The 23,850-nt window shown below is 32.1% G+C and overlaps 1 protein-coding gene across 4 annotated transcripts in view; it reads right to left on the bottom strand.

Annotated features, from left to right (window-relative positions):
- cu (NADP/NADPH phosphatase nocturnin) overlaps positions 1–23,850 on the bottom strand; it is a 69,753-nt gene that overhangs the window by 16,934 nt on the left and 28,969 nt on the right. The window contains exons 1-3 of one of the 4 annotated variants that reach the window (XM_074118002.1): positions 2,589–2,755; positions 1,686–1,787; positions 1,101–1,299 (exon numbers count right to left, since the gene is read on the bottom strand). In XM_074118002.1, the coding sequence (XP_073974103.1) occupies positions 1,101–1,276 (176 nt within the window). In that variant the 5' untranslated portion in view covers positions 1,277–1,299; positions 1,686–1,787; positions 2,589–2,755. Of the gene's footprint in view, positions 1–1,100; positions 1,300–1,685; positions 1,788–2,588; positions 2,756–20,331; positions 20,473–23,850 lie in introns of those variants that run through there. The other 3 variants (XM_074118000.1, XM_074118003.1, XM_074117999.1) reach the window with 3 other exon arrangements.

Genomic DNA, 23,850 nt, shown 5'->3' with positions numbered 1-23,850 from the left:
ATGGACCGCTTATTTCGGCTGCAGTGTGGAAAGGGTCCATCCCTTGTTCTAATGTATTCTATTCTTAAGTTTAGACTAGAAAGACAAAGCTGTATGAACTTCGGCTACTATTCTATAAAACATCATTTCCGAATAACACCTACATTTCTTTTCGAACTTCTTGTATTCCAACCATGTTTTTTGATTTCACTTAGTATTTATTACATTGAGGAATTCTCTGAAAGTCTGACTGACTGGAAATTGAGCGATGTTTCACCAGGTTCAATTCAACTTTTTCCGGTAAAATGTTTGAAATAAGCCTTTTGTTGCTTCCTTAGATACATAATTAAAAGATTATAGAAAATTCGGTTGGGTCCACAGTGTGGATAAATTTGCGTCATTAAAAGATTATCCTTGAATACCAGAATAATCACACAATTCTTTAGTAATGGTCTACTTCCGATTAGCTTTTTCCAGCAGAACCACAGTAACGTAAACGATTATTATATCTTTCATGCTCTATTCAATATTTTTCACTGACGAAAATAGATTCATTTTGCCCCACATTTAGGGCCTAGCTATTTTTTTTTTTTTTTAAGCCGGCTGTTGCTTCAATTATTTAATAACAATCCTAAAATCATATTGCCAAATTTTTAAAGTAATTAAAAGCCTTTACAAGCGTTTTGGATATCTAAGCTGCACTTTATTAATAAACGAAGTAACGTCAAAACTGATATACCGATTTGTATCGCAGTAAAAACAAAACGGTTACGATCAGAATACCGAAAGCCGATACATCTCTGGGTTTAGTTTTGAGTTCTTTCAGATTTAATCAGGAATGATTCAATGACATTATTAATTATTCGTACTTCAACAGGCAAAATATTGTTAGATTTGTCATCTGCTATATTTTAGAGTGATTTTGAAGTTTCCAAGGAAGGGATATCTTGAATTCACCCTAAAATGTCTTTAGGTTCACTACACGGTTTTGTAACCATTAAGTTGTTAGAAAAATTAGATTGAAAACAATTTGAATTGGAAGTTGAGAAAAATCATTTAACAACTTGTTCAGAATGTAGTAATTCATTTGGACAGAAAAATGGAAATCAGCAAGCACTCACCTGACAAGATACAGTAACAGATGTTTAGGTGGTACATATCCTGGATGTTCACCAAGTCCTAATTCAATTCTTCTAGCCTGCAGACGTCTCCTGGCGGCCGGCGATGTCATTAGATCTGCTCTGGCTAAACTTTCAGCCACTTGATAGGAATCTCTGATACTTAGCAATGAAGGCATACTGACACCTTCTCGAAGTCCGCCTGAAATGAGATCCTTCATTTTTAATAAATTATTTATTTATTGGCTCTTCCTTCTTTTTCTTTTTAAACTATAACAACACTTAAACAAATAATCGATCGTTGTTAAAACGATGAACGGAAAACTAAATAGATATACATTGACCGGGTGGACAACACTGTACACTCATTCAACTATATATATTAGAATAGCACTGTGGAGGGGTTCAGCAGGGCGTCTAATGGACCTTGGCAACCAACTAATAAGGAGAGGGGGTGATCTCAGAGGAAAAGCCCCCGGGGTGTCTTTTGACTAAATTACCAACAGTAAATTCGGCTAACACTTGATTAACAAAAATTATTTAAATATAAAATAAAACTATAAATTTTAAGGTAAAGAAAAATCATACCAATAAATTAACATAACAATTCTTCATTCTCAGGTACTACTTCATACTTGATGAGTATCCTGAAAGCAGAACTTTGGAAAATTTGGTTTTCGTCCTTATTTCCTGTGAACATAATACCCCACGTAATTGTTGGAAGTAGATGTAATCGATGCCGGTAGCTTTAATTAATATTTCGCGTACAGTGTATCTTACTTTGTTTATGTGTGTATTTTATTATTAATAGTATTCTTGGTCGTTAAAAATATTGAAAAAAAAAAATTATATTAAAAAATTAGAAGCTGGACTAAGTCAGACCAGAATGTGATTTTCAGCTGGCTCATTCAAGAATTTATACCGGAGATATATTCGCAAATACACAATTGAAAGAATAAAGATAAAATAAACAAATACTGAAAGAAACATCAGGATAGAATGCCGTATAGATATCAAAGAAGTCGCAGCAATGGAATTTGGCCACTAAGTGAGAAGCCAGTTGTTATTTGATGACGTCGATAAAAAAAGATTCTGCTGACAATAGATGACGAACATAATCGGTGGGTTCAGGCTCATAAACACGACCAAAATCAGAATTAGACCCAAAAAGCAGGTCATACTTTTTGTAACAACATGCTCAGTGTTAGTGACTTTGTGAAGGTTTGATTCATTACAGCTTTCTGAAATTTAGGGTTAAAACCTAAAACCTTTAGCGTCTGTAGCCGGTCAGTAACTGGTCAGTTGATAAGGCCTTATTCTTATTTATGACAATTCTTAACAGCTAGTAAAATGAATTCTCTAAATCACCGGAATCTCTAACCCTTCTTCTGTCCAGCACAACTCATCAATGATGTTACAGGGAAAGCGCTTCCGATGCAGTTGGTGGTAATAGTATACATACTCAGCATTTACAAGAATGAGCAAGCTTACTTTGTGATGGGAAACGTGTGCTGATGGAAAAGGTTGACGAAAAATAATTGCAATAATTTGAGATCCACGTTCACATGCTGCAATAAATTTCTCTGGTTGACGCTACAATTAAAACAAAAAAGAAAAAGAAAACTGCTAGTACAGTACAACCTAATAAATTGTTGAACACTGCTGATGTATTACTAGTGATGAATAATTGTAAAACACTGGTGACATCAACAGCTGATAAAAGGAAATATTAATTCACAATAAATACATCAATGTGTCATCTAATCTATATAAAACTAAAAATCAATATTTTTTAAAAGTCAAAGTTACAAAATTTAACACCAATAAGGAGGATATATATAATCTTAGATTAAACAACTGAGCCAAGTTTTGACAGTTAAATGAACATTTATTTTACTACCTTTCAATAAAACAAGCGTGCAAAAAATGGAAAACACCACTACGACTTCCTATGTTTTATTCCAAGAATTCAATATTGACATTGGTTTTGAATACCGAACATTAATCGCAACGTAAGAGTCTTCCTTATAATAAGGCTCTACAATTTAATCTTTTTAATTGAATATTTAGTCATATATTATGTTAGACAATTTAACCAATTCTGGCAAGTTCATTTCTGGTATTTATAGTCAACCAACTTCATTGATTCGAGTACAACGTGAATCTAATGTATGTTAAAATACAGGACATGAGATAACGTTGGGTTTTGGGTAATGGCTCAAAATGGATTTCCAGTTTCTTCTCAACCAAAAATTTCTTTTGATTACTCTATCCACGATCATACCTGAGCTAATCCTCCTCTCTCCAATCAAGTATGTTCAACAGCCTTCTTCTTTTCTCCTTTCCTTCAAGGGCCCTCCAAGCAAGGGCCAAGCTCGATATACTGTCTTTTCCATCCTTCTCACATGGCTGTACCTCTCTAACCGTCTCTTTTTTAAAGGGTGTTGGACTTTCCTTCAATTTCCCTCTAATTTCTGGAATCTAATATACCCATTTAACAAAGAACTCTTCCCACCACCATACTTTGATGGTCCTAAATTCATCCCTCCAGGACTGACGGTTACCATTTTTTAGTGCTCGAATTTTCTTTTCCACAAAGTTGTACTGAAATATTTAATCCCATCCTTGGTGATATACTCGTACATCATATTAACTAATTATTTCCTATGCTCTTCTATTTTTGAATTGAACAATATCCTGTAAGCTTTCTATTCTCCCAAACATTTTCCTTTATGTTCTTCCGCATCTTTAAATTAGTGGATATTCCAACTGTGGCTATGTAAGTGAACTCCAATATATTTTCTAAAATTTCTCCTTTATACATTCAATCAGTTCTTTAACTTACTCTGAAATCGTACTAATTTTGAATTCATTCTATGAAGAAAACTTTTATCCCTTCAACTTAAATCAACCCTACAAAATTGTCTATCTTTTAAGTTAATATTACACTTTCTTTCCCTGTGTGATCCTATATTCCACGGCTTCTATTTAAACTTTAGCAGTTAGGCGAACTGTAATGCATTTTGATTTTACGGATATCTTTAACTCTAACTGAGATAAACTTACTCATTATGATATATAGGCTTCATGTTCTCAACTACTTGAAGTAAAAAGTCTTATGTAAATGCTTTACGAAGTCGAAATGCTTTACAATAGACAAAGTCTTGAGAAAGACAGCGGAGACTAGTTAGGAAATTTAAAAAATGTAGGGCCAATAAATTAAAAGTTGCGATAATACTGTAGTATTTATTAGGAATTATGGCGGAATTTTTGCAAAACAGTTCGAGATGAATTCAGTGAAAAGGAAGTTACTTGTAAAATCAAAATGTAAATTGTAAATCCTCTCTTTTCTTAAAAAAAAAAGTTTAATTTTCTGAGAAAATCATTCAATAAATAGCAGAAAAATGTAATTAAAACTAAAGTAATAAAACAATAGAGAGAATAATTAAATTAATAACTTCCTTTTATAAATAATAAACAAAAAACACAATCTAGAAAGGAAAATAGAGAGCAATTTGAATTTTAAGCAACTATCATTCTATTTATGGATACAATCCTTGAATGCATCTTTAAATTTGTGTAGTAATTTCATTCAAAAGTTTTCCTTGTACGACTAATTACTCGAAAATATTTAAACACAATTTTTTAGAATTCTTTTGAACTTTATGAAAGTTAATTTAATGTTAGAATGAAATTGTAACTTGAAAACATACCGCCAACAACTTCTCTTTGAAACAAAATTTGCCTCAATAAGTTAAGTCATCTTCCTGTATCTTAATAGATTTTAAGTATTTATTTATAAGAAATCAGAACAGATCACATGCTGAAAATTGCAGGATTGAATCTCAATAACTATATTTATTTTTACTGTTATGACCATAACTTTTTTCCATAACAGTTTACCTGATAAAAAGTAGATTGGCTTTAATTATATTTCGCTACAACACAACGATAAAATAATAATTCAGTCACAGAAATCATGAATTCGTCATAAGATAAAGTTTCTGAAAAGACTTTCAGTCAGAAGTGACAGGTTTATGTGAGAGGAGAAGTTGAAAGATTTAAGCCCCCAGTCAACAGCCACTTTTTTTGCCTCTGCATATTAATAAAAAAGTAAATTCTTCTTGAGAGTATTGTTTATATTTTAATCAATCTTTTTGGTAGCAAGGAATTTGGTTTATAGCATGTGAAATCGTCGATTTTTATTAATCAAAGCACGGATTATTTACTTTAATTTAAAAGAATTCTAGAAAAAGATTGTTAAATAGGTATATAAGCTCCAATAACACTGAGGTTTACACTAATTTACTAGATATTGACAGCAAAGAAAAATGAAACAGTTTATTTTATTTCATTTCTGGTGCTCTAGATGAGAGATATAAATCTGTAAGAATTATATTTAACAGCTATAAGGCAATTCCTCTAATTCCTCCGCCGAATATGTAGTCTTAAATAATTGCACTCCTATTTTTAACTTATTTTTCTATAAAATATTTCAGTTGTCATTAATTTTCTTTGTTTTTAAGAAGTAATTGTATGAGGGTATAATTTTGTTAATCTTACTTTTATTTTGTATTTATTTTTCACAAGTTTGGAAGTAATGGGTAGTGCCTATTTCTTCTCATTATTGTTACTACTAGCAGAAATATTGGCCAAACTCTTCCTATAGAAATGTATATTTTCTTATAAGCAATAATAGGAATAAATAAATAAATTTAAAAGGATTCCATATTTTAATCTGTACCTAAAAGCTGTAAATGAGTCTTTTGCAATTAATAAATAATTTCTTCCAAAAATTAATCGCTGAAATTCTTTTGTAAACTGTTTAGTGTCATGGTGAGATCTAAGTAATGTGTGGGTCAAATAATGAGAGAGGTCGAATGGGATTAGTAATTTTTTTGGCATCCCGAATAATTCCTAGAATAAGCTTAAATATTTGTTCAACATTTCGTCAATAATGGACTACTAGACAAGAAATACAAAAATTATTGGAGTGTTTTGTGAAAATCTTAAACTTAATGTTAGAAAGTTGCTTGGAGATCTACAAAACAGTCACAACATGTAACCTCGCCGTTCTAAGACGATACGAGCAATATAATCGCTTCCTTCTACATCATTCCAACTAAAATTGTTTGAAATGGAAATTAAGTTCAAACTTTCAAGAAAAATAAGTTAATAACTGTTAATGACAAAGAGTTCTATTGATGTTTGATCCGCAATATTGGATCCTATGTTGACATTATTATGTATGTATCTTTCAGTGTTATTAGTTGTAGCTTTTTATTATTCGTTTAGTAGAGTGGAGTCTTTGATTTCTACAATGCTACGAACTCGCTGGTAAAGATACAAAGGGTTACAAGGGAGCTTTGTAAGTGGAAGAAAATACTCCAAAGAAATCTGAACAACACAGGGATGAGGAGGTTTTGTAAGTGGAAATTAATACTCCAAAGCATCCTGAAAGTCAAGATCTTTATAAATGGAAGTAAATACTCCAAAGCAACCTGAAGAAATTGTTTTCTCTCTGAAGATCGAAATCTTAAATCTAGTTAATCTATCCAAAAGTTAATGAAAACAAACATGATGAATATAATCCTCTGCAATAGTTTTAGTTGAATAAAATTTTCATACACCAGATTTTCCTTCTCTTAAGGTACGTATTAATGCAGAAAATAACCAGTATATAATACTATATACTTTATCTAGATCAGACAGTTATTGAAAAAAAAAAGGTATTCAACAGTTTACATTCAATGTCATGTTCTTTTGTGATTACGTCATTTTTTACTATTTACTATTTCTAGAATAAAGAGAAGTGTTGGCTGAGTTATCTATCTACCAGATATAACCTCATCTCTTTCGTTCAATGTTCGTCGATTTTCTTTATACCATGGTACAACCTTTTAACAATCTATTGTTGCTTTTGTTACCTTCCTAACATAAATATTATCAGTATTCTCCTTGGAGTTGAGTTGGAAGAGTTCTGGTTCCAGGGGCTTCCAAAACAATATTGTATAGTCAACACTTATTAAATTCTTGTGTTTAATCCTTCAAAAATAGGAAACAATACTTGTCCTTCTAAATTATAAAAAAAAAGGTATTTCTATCGGGAATTAAACAATGTCTGAATGCTTGTTTAACAAGAAATAGAAGTCCTCAAACATTTAAATTATTATCTTTTTTCTTTCTCTCACTCCGCTAGCTAATACTCCTCCTCCTGATTTGGAGTGTACACCGGTAATAGCAGCTTTGGGCTCCTCTGAGCTCGAAGAACTCATTTTACCAATTAAGCTGTGTATGTGTCTAAACTAAACTAAAAATGAAAAATAGCAGAAAATTCAACTTACACATTTCGCCTAGGTGCTAGCAGAGGCTAAATAATTGTCTATACACGTTTTCAATATAATATCGGTGTATCATTATAGATCTATTATATTTATATCTATATCTCAATTGAAACATTTTTGCAGGAAACTTCGTTTAAGGGCACTTCTGACACTCCAAAGTGCCATTTTGGAGTGTCACTTTTAGGTTGACCTAACTAAGACTTAGGATCGAAAATTACGAAAGAAAATGTATGTTCACTTTGATATAAAAGATTTGTCCGAATGTTTCTATGACAATAAAACCTAGAAAAAGAGAGGGATTAGCTTCCTTTGGTGTTTATTTTTGCGATCATTCGCTCTCTCACACAAGAACAAGCGCCCATATTCACATGTAAAAGAAACTGATACCATCATGAAAAACAAGAGTCTACGCAATACCTGTTAAAAATGAGATGCGAAAGTATTTGTCAACTATAGAGGTCAAAATGCTAACTGAGATGCGAAAGTATTTGTCAACTATAGAGGTCAAAATGCTAACTGAGATGTCTATCTTTTTTTTTTAAACTCTGCAATTTCATATTTTCTTTTTAAAGCAAGTTTAATTTGTACAGTTAATCAATAGTTTTGATTTAAAATAAATAAAATTGCAAGCTATTTTTACAAAGGGCGAAATTTTTTTGAAACATATTTAGCTGTAAAAATGGAATGTTAAAAAGAGACAATTTAATCTTAATAATGGAAAGTTTAGGACATTTAAAAGATCTGTATTTTACCTGAGGCACAACAGTCAAAGGAGGCTAATTGTGCGATAGCTCTTTGTAATTCTACAAGGAATTACAAAGGAAAGCTCAAATAATTTATTTAAAAAAAAAAAAAAAAAATCACAATTGGCACCGAGATTTCAGCCAAATTACGAAAAGTGTACATTTTGCTTAGTTTCCGTGTCATGTTCGAAATGGAACTTCAGCGTACGGACTTGACATTGATTTTTTGAATTTAAAAATATATGTTTGTTTTCTACACAAGTTATATTCCAGAAAATTGATGAAAATGTACTCGTTAAGGTGCTCGCAGTGAAGCGGACCAGTCTCTCAGTAATTTTATTGCATGAACTGTGTGGGTTAATTCAACCTTACTGCACTCAACAATCTCGGGAAGAATACCAAATCATTCTGAAGACAAGAAAATTGGTTCTAAAATGAGAGTAAACAGTCTTCAACGTATAGGTGAGCTGGAGTTTGGCTAAACGCAAATGGGTTCACAAAGAAATTTACCTGTGCAGACTCTAAAAAAGGAAATATAGTAAAGGATGAAGGTTAAAGCATGTAATTTACTCTTCCTTTAACAATTTGTAATGCTAAAAGCACACCAAAGAATTGTGGATCTTCTTCTTCTTAAGGGGAGTGAGGTGAGTATATTATCATCACTTGGAAAAGTGGGAAAAGCGTTCTGAAATTCCGCAGAGCGATTTTCGATAGTATTCTCTAATAAGGGCTACAAAACATGCTCTACAATTAGCTCTTGGAAAAAAAATACTATCTGGTTTAGCTCTGGTTAAACGAAAGTAACCAAGTGAACTAAATGATATACTTAATCAAATTCCGTAAATTAATAATTTTAAATTTATATAGAACAAAGAAAAAAGAGAGCAAATGAAGCAAACTAAATCATAATCAGAAATCTTGATGAATTATTTATTTTTCAAATGTATTGAACCAAAAAAAACTCATTGAGTTCCACCATTGTGGTTTTGGTTAGTGCAAATTGATGTATGAAACAATTGAGTCATTATTTTATTTAGGTCAACTACAATTATTTGTGGAAGTGGTTTGACATACCTTGTAAATATAATTGTACTTCTTCACGTTTGGTGCAATAACAAATTAAAAAAAAAGCCCTTGGTTGAAAAAGTGGGGTTATTTACTGAAGGATTCACTTCCTGTTACAATTAACGAAGAGAAAATAAATACCAATTAAGTCTGAAAAATAATTTGTTTTATGATAATATTTTTAAAGGCATTTATTAATCAAGACTGCTTCGTGTAAAATGCAACAAATACTTTTATCTCACTTAAAAAAACTAGTTGTTTTCGAGTGGGTTTCAATTTGAATTTTCAGAGGAAATTTGCGCGTTTGAAATATCCTGATCTTGAGATAAGTCATTATCAGGAGCGTCTTCCGTGAGTGTTCAAGGCTTTCAAAGCACAACCGCCAAATTAAAAATGGTTACTTTAACTTAGTGTAGATCACAAATATTTTGTTATTTCTATTTATTATTCACTCTAGAGTGAATTATTTGTAGAGTGTGAGAAGTTGTTGCCTCTTGGACCCTTTCCACACTAAGGCTCTGTTCTAAACGCATGGGTATTACTCTTGACCGGCACTTGTCTTCCAAAGTGATAGATCTTCTCCAACTGAACGGAATGATAATTGAAAAACAGAATGGACCGTTGCGTTAGGAGGAAGATATTCAGTTGTAGTTACAGATATCCTTCGGGTAGCTGTCAAAATTTTTTTGGGGGTTTATTTGTACTACAAACAGCGCGTTGGCGCAATAAGTAACCATGATAGAAGGAAATGGTAGATACAATTGAGTGGAGAAGTTACGCAATGGTAACAGTCTAAAACATAAGACTATTGGTAACTCTCTTCTCTTGAGGGAAGATCTCGAGGCCACTGTCACTTAATGCGTCTTGTCGGGTTATCAGGGATAGTCGTTGAAGAAAGATTTTGAGCTATAGCATTTATATGAGATTACAGGTTAAAATGAAGTTTTCTGTATCTTGTTTTAGCAACTAATGAGACAAAAAGAATGTTAAGGTCAGTGTGTATAGTCCAGGTTGGAGACATAAAATGGAGCGTTTACAATAGTTCGAAGTATTTTAGATTGAAGTGATGGAATCTTTCGGAGATTTTTTTTATTTTGTTGAACCCTACAGCACTATTCCATACGTCCAGTTACGTTTTAAAGTAGAAGTATAAATCAGTCTTTTGTTGTCTAGAGAGAGTTTTGATCAATCGTCTAAGAGTCTTTTAAGTAGTCGACAGCGTCTGTTTAGTTCTGTTCTTTTAAGTCTAGTGTGGGGGTTCCCAGAAAGACTTCAATCTAAATAAAGCCCAAGGTAGCGGGCAACGTTCACTATTGGTAGAGGTGTTAGGTTATAGAAGTCTGGAGGAAGAGTAATGCGACGAAGAATGATGGTGATGTGTTGAGACTTAGTTTCATTAAACTTAATAGCCCATTTCTCAAACCATTGCTCTAATATGGTGAGATATGATTGCAGATTTTTGTGTGCTAGCACAGGATCATGATTAGTGAACAGTAAGGCGGTGTCATCTGCGCATGTTAGAATATAAATACTCTTAATATAAATCCTTTTCTTAGAATTCCTAAACCATCTTTGATATGTGGTCCTGTCGACTGGGAGAAATTTCATTCTATAATATACTACAGGACACATTAAATTTACAAACTCTATTTAAAACAAGTGTAGACATAGATAACGCTGTACAACACTTCACAACATCAATACAAAACTCCACTTATTAATCTGCATCACATACCAGAAAACAACATAATCGCACTACTAATTTACATAAGACAACTCACACAAATAAGAGACGAGCATGAGCCGTATGGCAGCGCTCACGCTATCCTTCGGACGAACAAATCTTTAACAAACCTAAGCATCTACTCAAGAACTAAAGCTCCTAAAAAATGATCGTTTTGAAAACTATACATTATCACTGACTACTAAAGACAAATCTCTCTGGAGCGCTCCAAAAAGAATCCTTCGCTACAAACCAGTACCCTTCCCACGTAGTCGTAGCGATGGATCATGGGCTACATCCAATGGTGATAAAGCTACTCTCATCTCATTTTTCCCAAATTCTGAAATGCTCGACTTTCAATTCCAAAAATCTCTCTTACAAGATCTGGACACATCTCTTCCTCTCTTACTCCCACCTAAACCATTTTCACCTTCTGATGCTCAGTACGTCATAAATCATCTTTCATGGATATGGAATGCAGTGGAAGAATCGAACGCAGAAGTAGAAATTAATCTTAAATTAGATAATAAAGAACTGTGATATACACTTTCTAATAAATCGCAAGACAACATTCAATCTAATTGTTTTTTCTGTCCTTCTGTTTGTGAGCAATGATGATAATTGAATTGTAAATATTGTTATGAATGAGGTAAGTAGTGTTAGCGAACGTAAGGCATTGCCTAGCGGTACACTATGAATGTCGGCACACATTTGCATGTGGTTTAGCTCAGCGCGTTGTCGTAGATATCCCTGAGATAAAATAAAAATGATTACTCATTAACAAACTGGTATGTTTGTTTGTATGTGTGAGTATTCCTGTACACACAGACAGATCCACTTCCTACCATATAATCTACTTCCTCACCGACTGTAGCACAAAATAAGTATTAAAGGGTCAATGCGATTTGTGTGTGTGTGTGTGTTAGTGTAATAATACTAAGTCAGTGTCAGAGGAAACTATTCTACATTCTGTGTCCCATATTCTTTCCTTTTCCAATGCCTTCTTTATTAACACCAAAATAAAAAACTAAATACTTCCTATTTCCGACGTACATCTTTTTTTTTATAGTTTACCTTTTCAAAAAACCAGTTCTTTTTTAAACACTTCCGGTCTTATCTACAAGGTACATATTATGTAGATCTATGGTAAGTACAACACATATTGCGTTATTATTAAGTCTGATTAATCGCTTTAAAAATTTCTTAAATAATACATTACAATAGCGAACATTATTAAACTTCCTTTACCGTATTTCAAGGTTGAATTTTAAATTTATCCTCAGTTGAACAGGAATTAAAGGTCCGCTTTCTCATGGCCTTCTACCCACTCACACTTAACTGTACCCAGTGTTTATTGTTTACAGTTCTTCAAGACATCCTTAAAACCAGCAGATGAAATGAGGCTGGCAACATGAAGAAAATTTTAACTTTTTAAGCAATATGCAAGTAAACCAACCAACTTGATATGCCGATTTGTTGGGCCAATCTGGTGTATTTCGAGTTAAAATAACATTTTTGAAACAGTTTTCCCTTTTCCTTATTCCTATCTAACAACCGCGAACCCACGCGTTCACCAAACTCCATCAGAAGCAGCACAAGCAGGCTCTCAATCGTCTTAGAGGTTTACCCATAAATCTCGAATCAATGCTAGGGCTAGAGGATTCATGCTCTTGCCAAATTTGCAGAACATGGCAAGCAAAAAATTGACCTCTATTAACTTCTGCAAACAACTGCAAAACGGACTTCTAGATCAACTGCGGTGGCCATCTCTTTTTTGTTATGGATATCGATAGGGCTTCGTCCTTCCCAAAAACTTTTTGATTAATTGCCAAGTAGGCCTAAACATCTCTCTCCGGCTAATCCTCGAAAAGTAGAACGTAATGAGTTCCTTTCTAGTTTCCTTCAAAAGTGAAGTCAGAGCCAAGCGGTCTAGATTACTGAAGTGGTAATCTCCCACATGCTTTATTTATAGAGCCTACTCATACTGTATTCAATTCCATAGTTCCTTCTTCTCATTTCTTTCATCATTTTAAAAGAAAACGCTACAGCTCTGCCGAGTCAATTCGCAGAAGTTGACTATTTGACTTCTGAAGGTGTAAGAGCTACTCCTACTTGGGATACACGATTTCCTCTGACTGTAAGTGCACAGTAAATTGCAGGAATATTGGATAGCAACCCAGCCGCATTTCCCAAATTATTGAAAAGAAATTTTGCCCTTTCAGAGCATATTTCCTTTACATCTCTGCTGCTACTCCCCCCTGCTGCACCTGTTTTCTCAAAATTCAATGCTCTTCAACCAGTACAGTTAGCCTTCTTATCTTAACTTTCGCTCTGACAAGGAATAGAGTTCAGGAAGTCCATTCCATATTACCGCCACCCTTTAACGAATAGTTTCCAAGCAGTTTTTAAAGAAGACGATGCTAAAGAGGTCCACAATTTTAGGATTTCCGCAAGGTTTCCTTCTTCGCCCAAAATATTTGCTTCTTCATCAACTTAACTAAGCGTCTAGCCTAGCAGTTTATGTTTCGTCAAGTATTTCTGTATCTTACGGAATTACGGCAACCATTAAGGCTCTTCGATCTGAAGCTTCCAAACTTTTTTAGAGCGAACTGACTCTCAGAGATGATGGCAATCCTTACTTCTAAGACTGTCGATCAGAAGACTTCAGGCTAAAAGGATGTCCGAGTACTCCAAACGATCAATGCCTTTGTTACTAACTAACTATTTTAAAGTAGGCATATTTAGTGCTTTTAAATTCAATAAAGATGTACAAATATATCTACAATCGGTCAGAAAGAAGAAAAAAGTATACTCCTGAGGTAAATATTCTCTAGCAATCTTATTTTAAAAGAAAACAAAAAATAGACTTCGTAATCTGTTCTTTAGCTACCATGAAAAGGAATGTTCTTAATAATAATTAGATTGATAATATCTCTAAATAAATGCGTAGAAAAATCAAATGGGTAAGGATTGCAAACATGAAGAATTGGTGTACCACTCTCTAGTCCGGATTCGCTTGGATTATTCTCTTAGAAATTTAACATACACAAAAAAATTTTTTTTTTGAATATTCAAAATTAAAAATCCTCCTATTCATTAAAATTGTTTTTATAGATCACAAAGAGTTGTAAGGGCCATTGTTTACAGTTACGTTGACTCACGTAACAATGACGTACTTCTGCTAAATAAATGTACACAATCTTTTGTGTTTCCAATAGAGAACACGTAACAATGGAGAACAACTGTATCAAGATATACATATTAGCACAATAAATAAATAATTCAAGGTTAATTAAAAAAATTTCTTTAATTAATTAGTAAAAGAAACAAATTTAAATGTTTTTAATCTTTGAATAATTTAAAAAATGTAATAAAGAATTATTTCTAGGGAACACTGTTATATTTGTATTAAAAAAGGTCATATATATATTTATTATTTTTGTTTGAAAGAAAATCATCGTAGAAGTTTACTTGATTATTTTTAATAATATTCAATATTTATTTATCTATTATTAATGCACGATGTTTTGCATAGAAAATTATTAACAAATGATATTTAATAATTGCCAGTTAATAATTATATCGCATTTCAGGGCTCCGTTTGTTTCTTAGTGTAATAACGAGTAATGAGGGAAATGGGTTTTAAGTACTTGGCGTTAGTCAAATGAGTTATTTAATTAGTAACGTTTTTTCTTACACAGGAAGTGAAATATCCATTTTTTCTTTCAGGGGACGAGGCGTCCTTGCAGGAATCCCTGATTGATTGTTCGTACACACTGGGCCTGGGTTTACCCTAACCAAACACAAACTAGGTCAAGTCTGGCAAAGCCGCGGTCCGTAGTTTGTTGTACTGAGCCCACAGTTTGCAGGACAACATCATTAGTTGATAGATATTATTTCTTTAAAAGGCCAGAAATGTTTGCCTAATGCCTCATCAATAATTATTTTGATATATTGATTATTCTGATTGATACATTTTCTTCTATTTTGAGAAGCTTCGCTCTAATGTGCTAGTGTCCTCAGTTTCCATTGAAGCTAGGGTCTGAACATAGTTATATATTATAATAATAAACTAGGTCTCAAATTATTTATAAATTATTTGATCATTCAATATTAATATTCAACTACGTAATAAATAAAAACATTGTATAAAAATACAAGCAAGGAGTTAACCACCTTATAATAATCCCCATTCAGTGCCAAATGCTAAAGTTAGACGTAAATTCCTGCTTTATAAATTAGTAATTGATTTCTCAAATCCAACTGCACAGGTATTTAAAATGAGTTGAGCTTAATAAATTGGCTGAGATTATATTTCCAGGGTAAATATGGTATTATGATATTTTTACATCGACGCCAGTATTCGAATTTTTGTGTTTTTAAAACAATTTAAAGTTAGTACATCACTGTTCAAAATCACAAATGCATTAGTACTTATTGCTTATCACTACATCAGATTTATATCACTGGTTTTATCAATGCATGTCTGAGAAATGGTACTTTAAAAATGAATTAATTGAAATTGTTAATGATTATAAATATCTTGGGCTAACATTGACGCCACGGTTGTCTTTCAAGAAACATCTCATGGAAATGGTAGATAGTGCTAAGCTTGGTTTAAATGTGTTATGGTATGACTTTATGGATAATAAGGTTATTCAATTTAAATCTAAAGTGCAGGTGTTTGAAACTGTCAGTAGGGCAATCGTATGTTATGGTGCACAGATATGGAGTGGGGCTAAGTATGAGGAGATTGGAAAATTTTTGAAATTTTTCATTAAAAAATTGTTTAGGTTGCCAATTTACACGCCTTCGGCCTTCCTATATCTGGAAACTCAGTTAATGCCCTTATTCTTCTATACCCTCAGAATGCATCATAATCACGATTATATCTGTAAAGTTCTTCAGTTACCAGATGACCGGCTTACTAAAAAACTGGCAATAAATATTATTGAAAATAACCTATCTTGGTTTAATGAAATTAATATCATGATTAATAACTTAAATATGGGTAAGATGCTATCTATAGAGAATATACATGAGTGGGGAACTGTATTTGTGGAAATACGCAAAAATTTATAAAATAAGTTTAAGAAAAAAATTGTTTTGGATCTAAATAATTTAGAGTTTTATGATCATTATGGAGCGCTGCAATTTGATTTGGGTACTAAGAGCTATTTAAATAGTAGCCTCCCCTTAGAAAGTGTAAGGCTTATTATGAAGATTAGGAGTGGCACTCTAAGGTTGAACCAGACGGCTTTTAAATTAAATACAAATAATGTATGCTCACTTTGTCATCTAAATGAAGTAGAGTCGCTACATCACTTCTTGGTTGCATGTCCGCGTTATAGCGATATTAAAAGTAAATGGTTCAGGGAAAACAATGTATTAGTTGAAGAAATGGTAGATCTTCTTAATGGAGCTGACTGGATCAGCTTGATAAATTATTGTAAAGAGGCCTATGAACTTCGAGTGAAGTTGTTAAATGCGTAATACAATTATTAGTTTAATAAAATATAGTGCTTAGTAATGTTGTTCAGGCAGAATTCGATCATGTTTGAGAGTTTAGATTTATTTTGGATGTCCTGTATTAATAGATTGATTTGTTAATTACAAAGGAATTAGTAACTTATTTATGTTATACGAGTACTACTTTAGGTAAAAATTAAGATGTTTTTAATATTATCTCTAAGATACAGGTATTATTAATTATCATATTAATCAGTATCAATATTATTATTATGTATAATTATTATTATTTAAGTTGGTTCGTTTGCTTTAAGGGATTTAAAGATTAAATTTAATTTGTAATTATTTGAAAGTAGCAGTGGTCCCCACTCCGGCGACGCTTGCAAGCAGTTGTGTCTTCTGTTTTTTTTTAGTTATTAAGATAATTTGTTTTAGTTTCTATTGTATATTGTATGAAGACTTGAAATAAAAAAAAATAATAAAAATAATGCATGTCTGAGATGTCCCAAGCAATCGAACGCTAATATCAACTAATTCGCACTCTAAATTCAAACATCATGAAACCTTTTGTCCCTGCAAATAAAAACACACGAGTATTAAGCAATTAAGAAAGGGAGTAGCTCAGTGATAAGATGTGGGTTCTCACGAGAAAATCGCAGGTTCACATCCAGAGAAAATGAATTAAAGCATTGGCAGCTATAGCTCATGTTTTCTGCAACGAGAATCGTGCTCATTAGGAAATATATGAATCTTGATGGAACGTTTTGTCTCTTGACTAGGAAATTAAAGTAGAATCATTATGCAAAACCTTTAAGGCACTACTTTTGGGAAATAAAGAGCGAGATCAGTATCTGCTATGAAGAATGGACAAAAATGGGAATAATTAAAAGTATTAAGGGTGGGATGTAACGAGCAAAACACTGCCCTCTAACATCATAAAGGCCCTTTCGGATATTGACGCGTCTTCAATAAAAAAAATATATAAAATTGTTAAAAAATAAGGTATTAAGCAATTAATATTTGTTAAAATAAATTATTATTTCTGTGAATTCCAAGATCCATATTAATTATACTAAAAAAAAGGTGTAAATTTGCAGCCTTCCAGCGCACTATATTGTCCAAGAGTAGCAATAATTAATAAATCAGTAACTCAAGGATATATTAGGATTACCTTGAATAACTTAGTGTCCTTCAGGGCGAAACCTAGAACGGACTTAAAAACTGACTGTTCGAATAATTGGCTTTGTTATGAAAGAAGCTCACATAATTTTCAGTGAACCGTTCAACCGAACAACTCTTAAATCCCATTCTCGCCTTGCAGTCAGGTTTTAGCTGTTTACAGCAATAGTACAAGAGGTACAGCAATTCGAAATATGAAGGAAATGTAAAACTCCCAAACTTTGATGTCTTACATCTTTTTTAAATATTTAGCTGGAATGCTGCATTTGTCCACATTGAGTATACTATAATTGCACATATTTTTGGAAAGTTTACAGTGTAATTTTATGTTGCGTGAATTTCCTTTTCGAAAAAAACAAGTCGCAGGTGTAAGTTGATCCCCAAATGCTTTCAAAGTTTTGTGCCGGATTTCTTAAATTTGTGAATTCTGGCATAAGCGTTATAAAAAATCTATTTTTAATTCTGATATTTCAAAAATGTGTTTTAGTTCATGATTACATGGCAAGTCTATCAGTTCCATCTGGAGATAAGAAAAAACGTTTGTAAAATCAGGATGAATTTCGCGGACCATAAAATTATTCAAGACGGGCCACATGCGGCCCGCGGGAGTATCATTTCATACATATCCAAATAATGTCAGTCTAAGAAGTGTAAAAACCGGAGATACCGTTTGGAGATTGGGGTTAAGTCACTCTTCTTTATTCAATATCAATAATAATAACACAGAATTATGAAATCAAGATGAGATTAGTAGCTCTGCGGCAGTTCATTGCACTTAGGGCAAATAGGCCCTTCTTGATTCGAGATTAACTTTGAAGTTTCTATAGCTTCTACAATTTTAACTGAATAAGCCAAAGGACAAATAATATTTAAAAAAAAAATACTATTCCCGTTATTATATAGGTATACCTACAATTAATTTGTACAAATAAACTAACACTCTATGAATTTATTGCAGAGAAAATACATTTTAGTAATAAGACCAACTGCACTTATCTAATTAGTTACAAAAGTGTACCTGGAATAATTCCAAGTCACCTTATGCAAAATGCAATGCACAATTATTTTTTAGAACCTCATTATAGTATTAAAGTTAAATTTAAAATTTTGATCGGCATGAAAATTGTAACTTCTTTGCTTGAAATAATTTTGTACTATAATAAACATGGAGCTTGTTAATTCAGTTAAATCACATTAATAATTTAGTGTCCCCCCAAAAAAAATTATTTCCAAAAATGAGTTTTTAAAAAGAAAATAAAAAATCTAAAAGTAGTAACAAATGAAAAAATCAACAAGTTTTGGCAAATCGCCAACTTAAAATAAAAAATTTAGAAAACAAACATAAAAAACGGAAGTATATAAAGAAAGTATTCCTGATTACGAGCGGAGGGAAGGGAGTTTAAAAATACGCTATCCTTGAAAAGTCCACCGCTTAATTTGTTAACACGAAAAGTTAAAATAAACACGCTCAAATCGGGTACAAGGGACATGTTTCTATAAAATGGCAACTATTTTTCTCACTTCTTCGGCTCACTTAATTATTTTTACATCTCTGAATAAATTTAAGAACCAAGGAATTAAAAGCACAAGAGTTTTTCCACTTTTTGTAGTGAACATTATTTAACGACATAATTGCGGTTCATTTCATTAGTTTATTTAAACTTTTTGGAGCCGCAAAGGTGAAAAATCAAGGGGGATTTTATTGCGGTAAACTTTTCCACTCAGAGCTCAAAAATAAAGTAATGCCAATTTTTATTACAGACGTGCTTTACGTCTAACCACCACATTTGGTGTCGGATACAACTCGCCAACATACTTTATAATAAATTTCTCATTTATTTACTCTTAAATAAAATCCAAGTCCAAAACCGGGAATCAAACCTGGTTTTTGCCTTAAATATTCATTAGCGAAGATCGTTCCCTTATTTCCAAAATGGAAATCGTTCCACTGACTGATTGAGTAATAACGTGTTTAAGTCCCTCTTAAACAGTTACTCCTCACTTCGTACGAAGATTAAGACACTTAATTCGAAAAATGTGCGCTGAAATTTAGTTCCAAACGAGATAGTATCAATATAAATAAAATAATTTATCTTTTGTTATCGTTCGTGAAGAATCTGTATGTACATAAATACTATATGCGTCTTTCGTTTACTGAATATTAACGAATAATATTTATAAGTGCTTCGCAGGTGATCATCGTTCATTATTGATTCCAACAAGTCTTTGGGTTAATCAGTTTTTCATTGCATTTTTTCCTTAAAGAGCAGTTCTCTCTTTTTTAATGAGTTGCAGTTAGGTTTTGGATGGCACTGAGCAGTTGTAAAATATTAAATGTTGTACAAGAGACATAGTTTACGTTACGTCATGAAATTGACTTGTTCAGTTTTATTATCTATTTTTTTTTTTTCTTTATACAAAAAACACTGATGTTCTTTTATCTCTAAAAATATAACTACATCATAGGTCAAACAACTCCAGCCGTCTGGAAAGCGGGAGTGAATTCATGATGAAAACTTGTTTAAAAATGTAGTCTTAATTACACATCTAATTAAGGATTAATGGAAATTGAATGTGATTGTTTCTGTGGTTGTTCCTGTTCTCCTACAATTATTCGTCCGTCAAATAAAACAATTAAAAAATATTGCATCATTCATTACCCGCAATTACCAATATTTTTTAAAAGTAAAAGCCTTTCAAGTTACACATACCTCCCATTATTATTTTAGCAAATCCTATATTACGGCACATCATTCCAACTTGAATGAACATGCAATAAATTTAATATAAAAAAAAAAATGAACACTTTATTTTTTTTGAAAATGATAGAATTCACAAAAACAAGGGTGTTCTCTAAAGATCGGTTACTGGCTGACTGACCATCCAGTTTGAGTCAGTTCCAACTCGCCACAGCTGTGCACGGTAATGGTCGTGTGCTGTAATCAGTGTTGTGTTAGATTTTTAAATTTAGAACTGTTATTAGAATGGCAGAGAGTACCAAAACAAATCTTTCATCTTCTTGCGGCCTTTTAACTCTTTATTTATTTATATTATTGTTTAGTGGGGAACATTGACATTTTATCAAACAGCCATTAAGAGATTCATGTATTTCACAGTTGAGAGAACCAACCAGTTATTCTTCACACATAAATTTAATCTACTGCTTGCATGATGATAAATAACATACGCCAGAAATGCATTCACACCGTTTATTGTTTATAATATTATACTTTTTTTCAATCACTTAGATTCTTTTTAATTACCATCGGTTTTCAAATGTAATTAAATGGCTTATAAATCGCTAGAATCATTATCGAAAACTATTAAAATTTTTTGTCATTACGCCTGATTATTAAAGATATTAATGTAAAGTTTGGAGCTCTCCCTGTCCTTTGCAATTTATATTGTTTCAAAAAGAAGCATTCAGAACAATAATTAAAACGAGTGAATAGGTATAATAAAATTTACATTTTAGCCATTTTTTTATGCCAAATAAACCGCCTTCTCATTAGCACCAAATACACACCAAATAGGTGAAATTTAAAGGTTCATTCCCAAAAAAACTAGGGGCGGATATCCTAGTATGTATATTTAAGTGAACTTGTTTGTGAAGTGGTGTAGCAGGTCGCTACTCCCCAGGCGACTGCTTGCAACAGTCACTCCCTGCGGGCACTGACTGGATCTCCTTACTTCTCAGATTTCAACGAAACCATTCATAGAGAATTTACAAGTTACTGTCATGAATCTTAAAGCTCTAATCTAGAAGGCGTACGAATAGAATAAATATGAAACCATTCTTGTTTTGGATTAAAGATCGGCAATAGTTTGTAACATTATTTGCGCAGGCAAAGCATTCATTACCATTAGTGTGACCCACTATTTAGTTCAGAGTTGATGGATCATCAGATTATCACATGGTGACGACAATTCGACTTCCCTCCTTAATTTAATTTTTATCTGTTCAATATTTAGCAAAGTTTTTTACCCACAAAAATTTCACATTAAAGAAACTTTAAAGCAACTTCTTTTCAAACTAGGACAATAGCCCATAATTATTACAACCCATAAAAACCTCATAAATGCTGCCCATAAAAAAAAAAGAAAAGAGCCAGAGTCCAAGGTTATTGACCCGGCCATGATCTAACATTAAATTAACAGGGACAAACTGAGTTGAAGGCAACGAACTAGGTGCGTAAAGATTCTATTACAGCGGAAATTTTCAATTGATGATTTCAATTTTGATTTGCACCCCTCTTTTCTAGATATAGTTCGCAAATCGGGAAAAACAAAAGATTTCCCACTGAATTTCGTTTTATTTAAATAAATAAATAATAAGGGAAATATAATGAGATTTTCTTATTTAAAAAAAGTTATCTAATTTTTCCCCAACGAAAAATGGTTATTCTTATTTGAAAACTTATTGAAAGTGTTCAATTAAAACAAAATGGATAAATTTATATTTACATTTCTTGATTTGTAAATAACAATGGATGGAATATGTGAATATGCGCAGATAAAAATCCACACCTAAAGTTGCTACCTGAGTTGATTCTCTGCATTGAATCATTTCGTTGAAAATGAGATTGACATAATAATGATCACGTTTTGGATCCGCATTTTATTGTACACCTCGATATTTTTAAGTTCTCCCGGATATATTTGAAATGAACGCAAATGAAATTACGGTTACTTAAACTGTGAGGAAAACTTTTATATTTAAATTTCAGACCGTGGCTTCAAAAAGACTCTGGTCTGGACTAAAGTTGGTAAATTCTAGAAACACATGAAGGAGCAAGTTGCGTAGACAAGTATCTAAAACTATATACGTATTTTAGTAGAATTGGTTGGTCATTAACTGTTTTATTCAATAATACTCGTAGATTAATTATTTAGTCCGCGATTAGTTTTGGAGCAAACAAGTAACAGTAAGTTTGAAAGGACATATTTAATTGGTATGTTTTATTTTCTTAAACAATTCTGGAAAGTTAGTTTTATTTCCAGATGCAGGTGTTCACAAAGAATGGAGATTTGAGCCGGGGAATTCAAGGGCAAGCGGCGCTCATTTGGGCAATAATCTAAAATGCCTCGTTCGTTTGTAAGAAATCATAATCTGCCTTCATAACAACATATATATATAATTTTTTCCCAAATTAATTGATATGCAGTGACTGTCATTTAAAAAGAGGTGATTTACTTGTGAAGCTGTTCAGCTCCAAAAGAATTTTTATAATGCAAATAAATAAAAGGTATCTCGCAGGAATGTCACGTACCTAACAATTATTATTAATAAACTATGACTGAGTTTTTTTCACTAACTTTTCCAAGTATTAGAGTTGAATAAAGAATTTTTTTTCCGTATTTTGTGTAATTATTATACTTGATAGAATAATAGAATCTATTATTTTTCTAGTGACCATTTACATCAAAATTATAATTTGAAATTTAAAATTATGGCTTAAGCACCTCTCTAGGAGTTCAATTTGTGAAAAAATTCTGAGGGGGATAATGTAGCTCAAATATTGTACGAAAAAACATATAAAAGGTATAATAAAATCAGCATTAAAAAAAATACCCTTGGTTTGTAAATAATCTGGCCTTAATCGATTGGAAGAGGCCCAATATTTTGTTTTATTTTTATTTTTTGCTAAAATAGCCAAAACAACTCCATTAAGATCTCTACAAAAATATTGATTTACTTTTATATTTATTGTATATTTGTAAATATACAAATAAAGTGAAAAAAAAAAACAACTTTTATATATACAATTAATGTATGAACATAAAAGGTAATTAATACTACAAACATTTTAAAAACATAATAATATAAAAATGAATTCTCAATATGAATGATTTTTCAGTAGTAAATAAGATAAATCTTTGCTTTGTACAGACAAATAGTTGCATTTTATATTGGAAAGATAAATATACTTTATTGTAAATAAGTACAATAATTACAAACATGAAGTGCCAATGTGTAACTACATTACAACCTTTATTACATAGTATACGGAAAGCTTAGGATGGAAAGGCTAGAGAGTGCAGGGAAAAAGGATGGAAAGATCTGCAGCTAGTGGTGAAAGAATAGGACATGTTGAATTCTTTTGTGCCTGTAGGAAATAGAAGGATCATAGATGGCTAAGTCACGGTAGAGTGGGTTAGGTTGGCAAACTAAAGTGGAAAGGAGACAATTGTTATTAATTTTAGCCAGCTCTTACAGTAGTTAGTTCTTT

Source organism: Rhodnius prolixus, unplaced genomic scaffold (genome assembly GCF_049639745.1).
Source record: "Rhodnius prolixus isolate KJV_2025 unplaced genomic scaffold, Rpr scaffold_2, whole genome shotgun sequence".
NCBI classification, from domain to species: domain Eukaryota; kingdom Metazoa; phylum Arthropoda; class Insecta; order Hemiptera; family Reduviidae; genus Rhodnius; species Rhodnius prolixus.
Note: the sequence above shows the minus strand (reverse complement) of the source record. Positions and strands in the feature narration are given on the sequence as shown.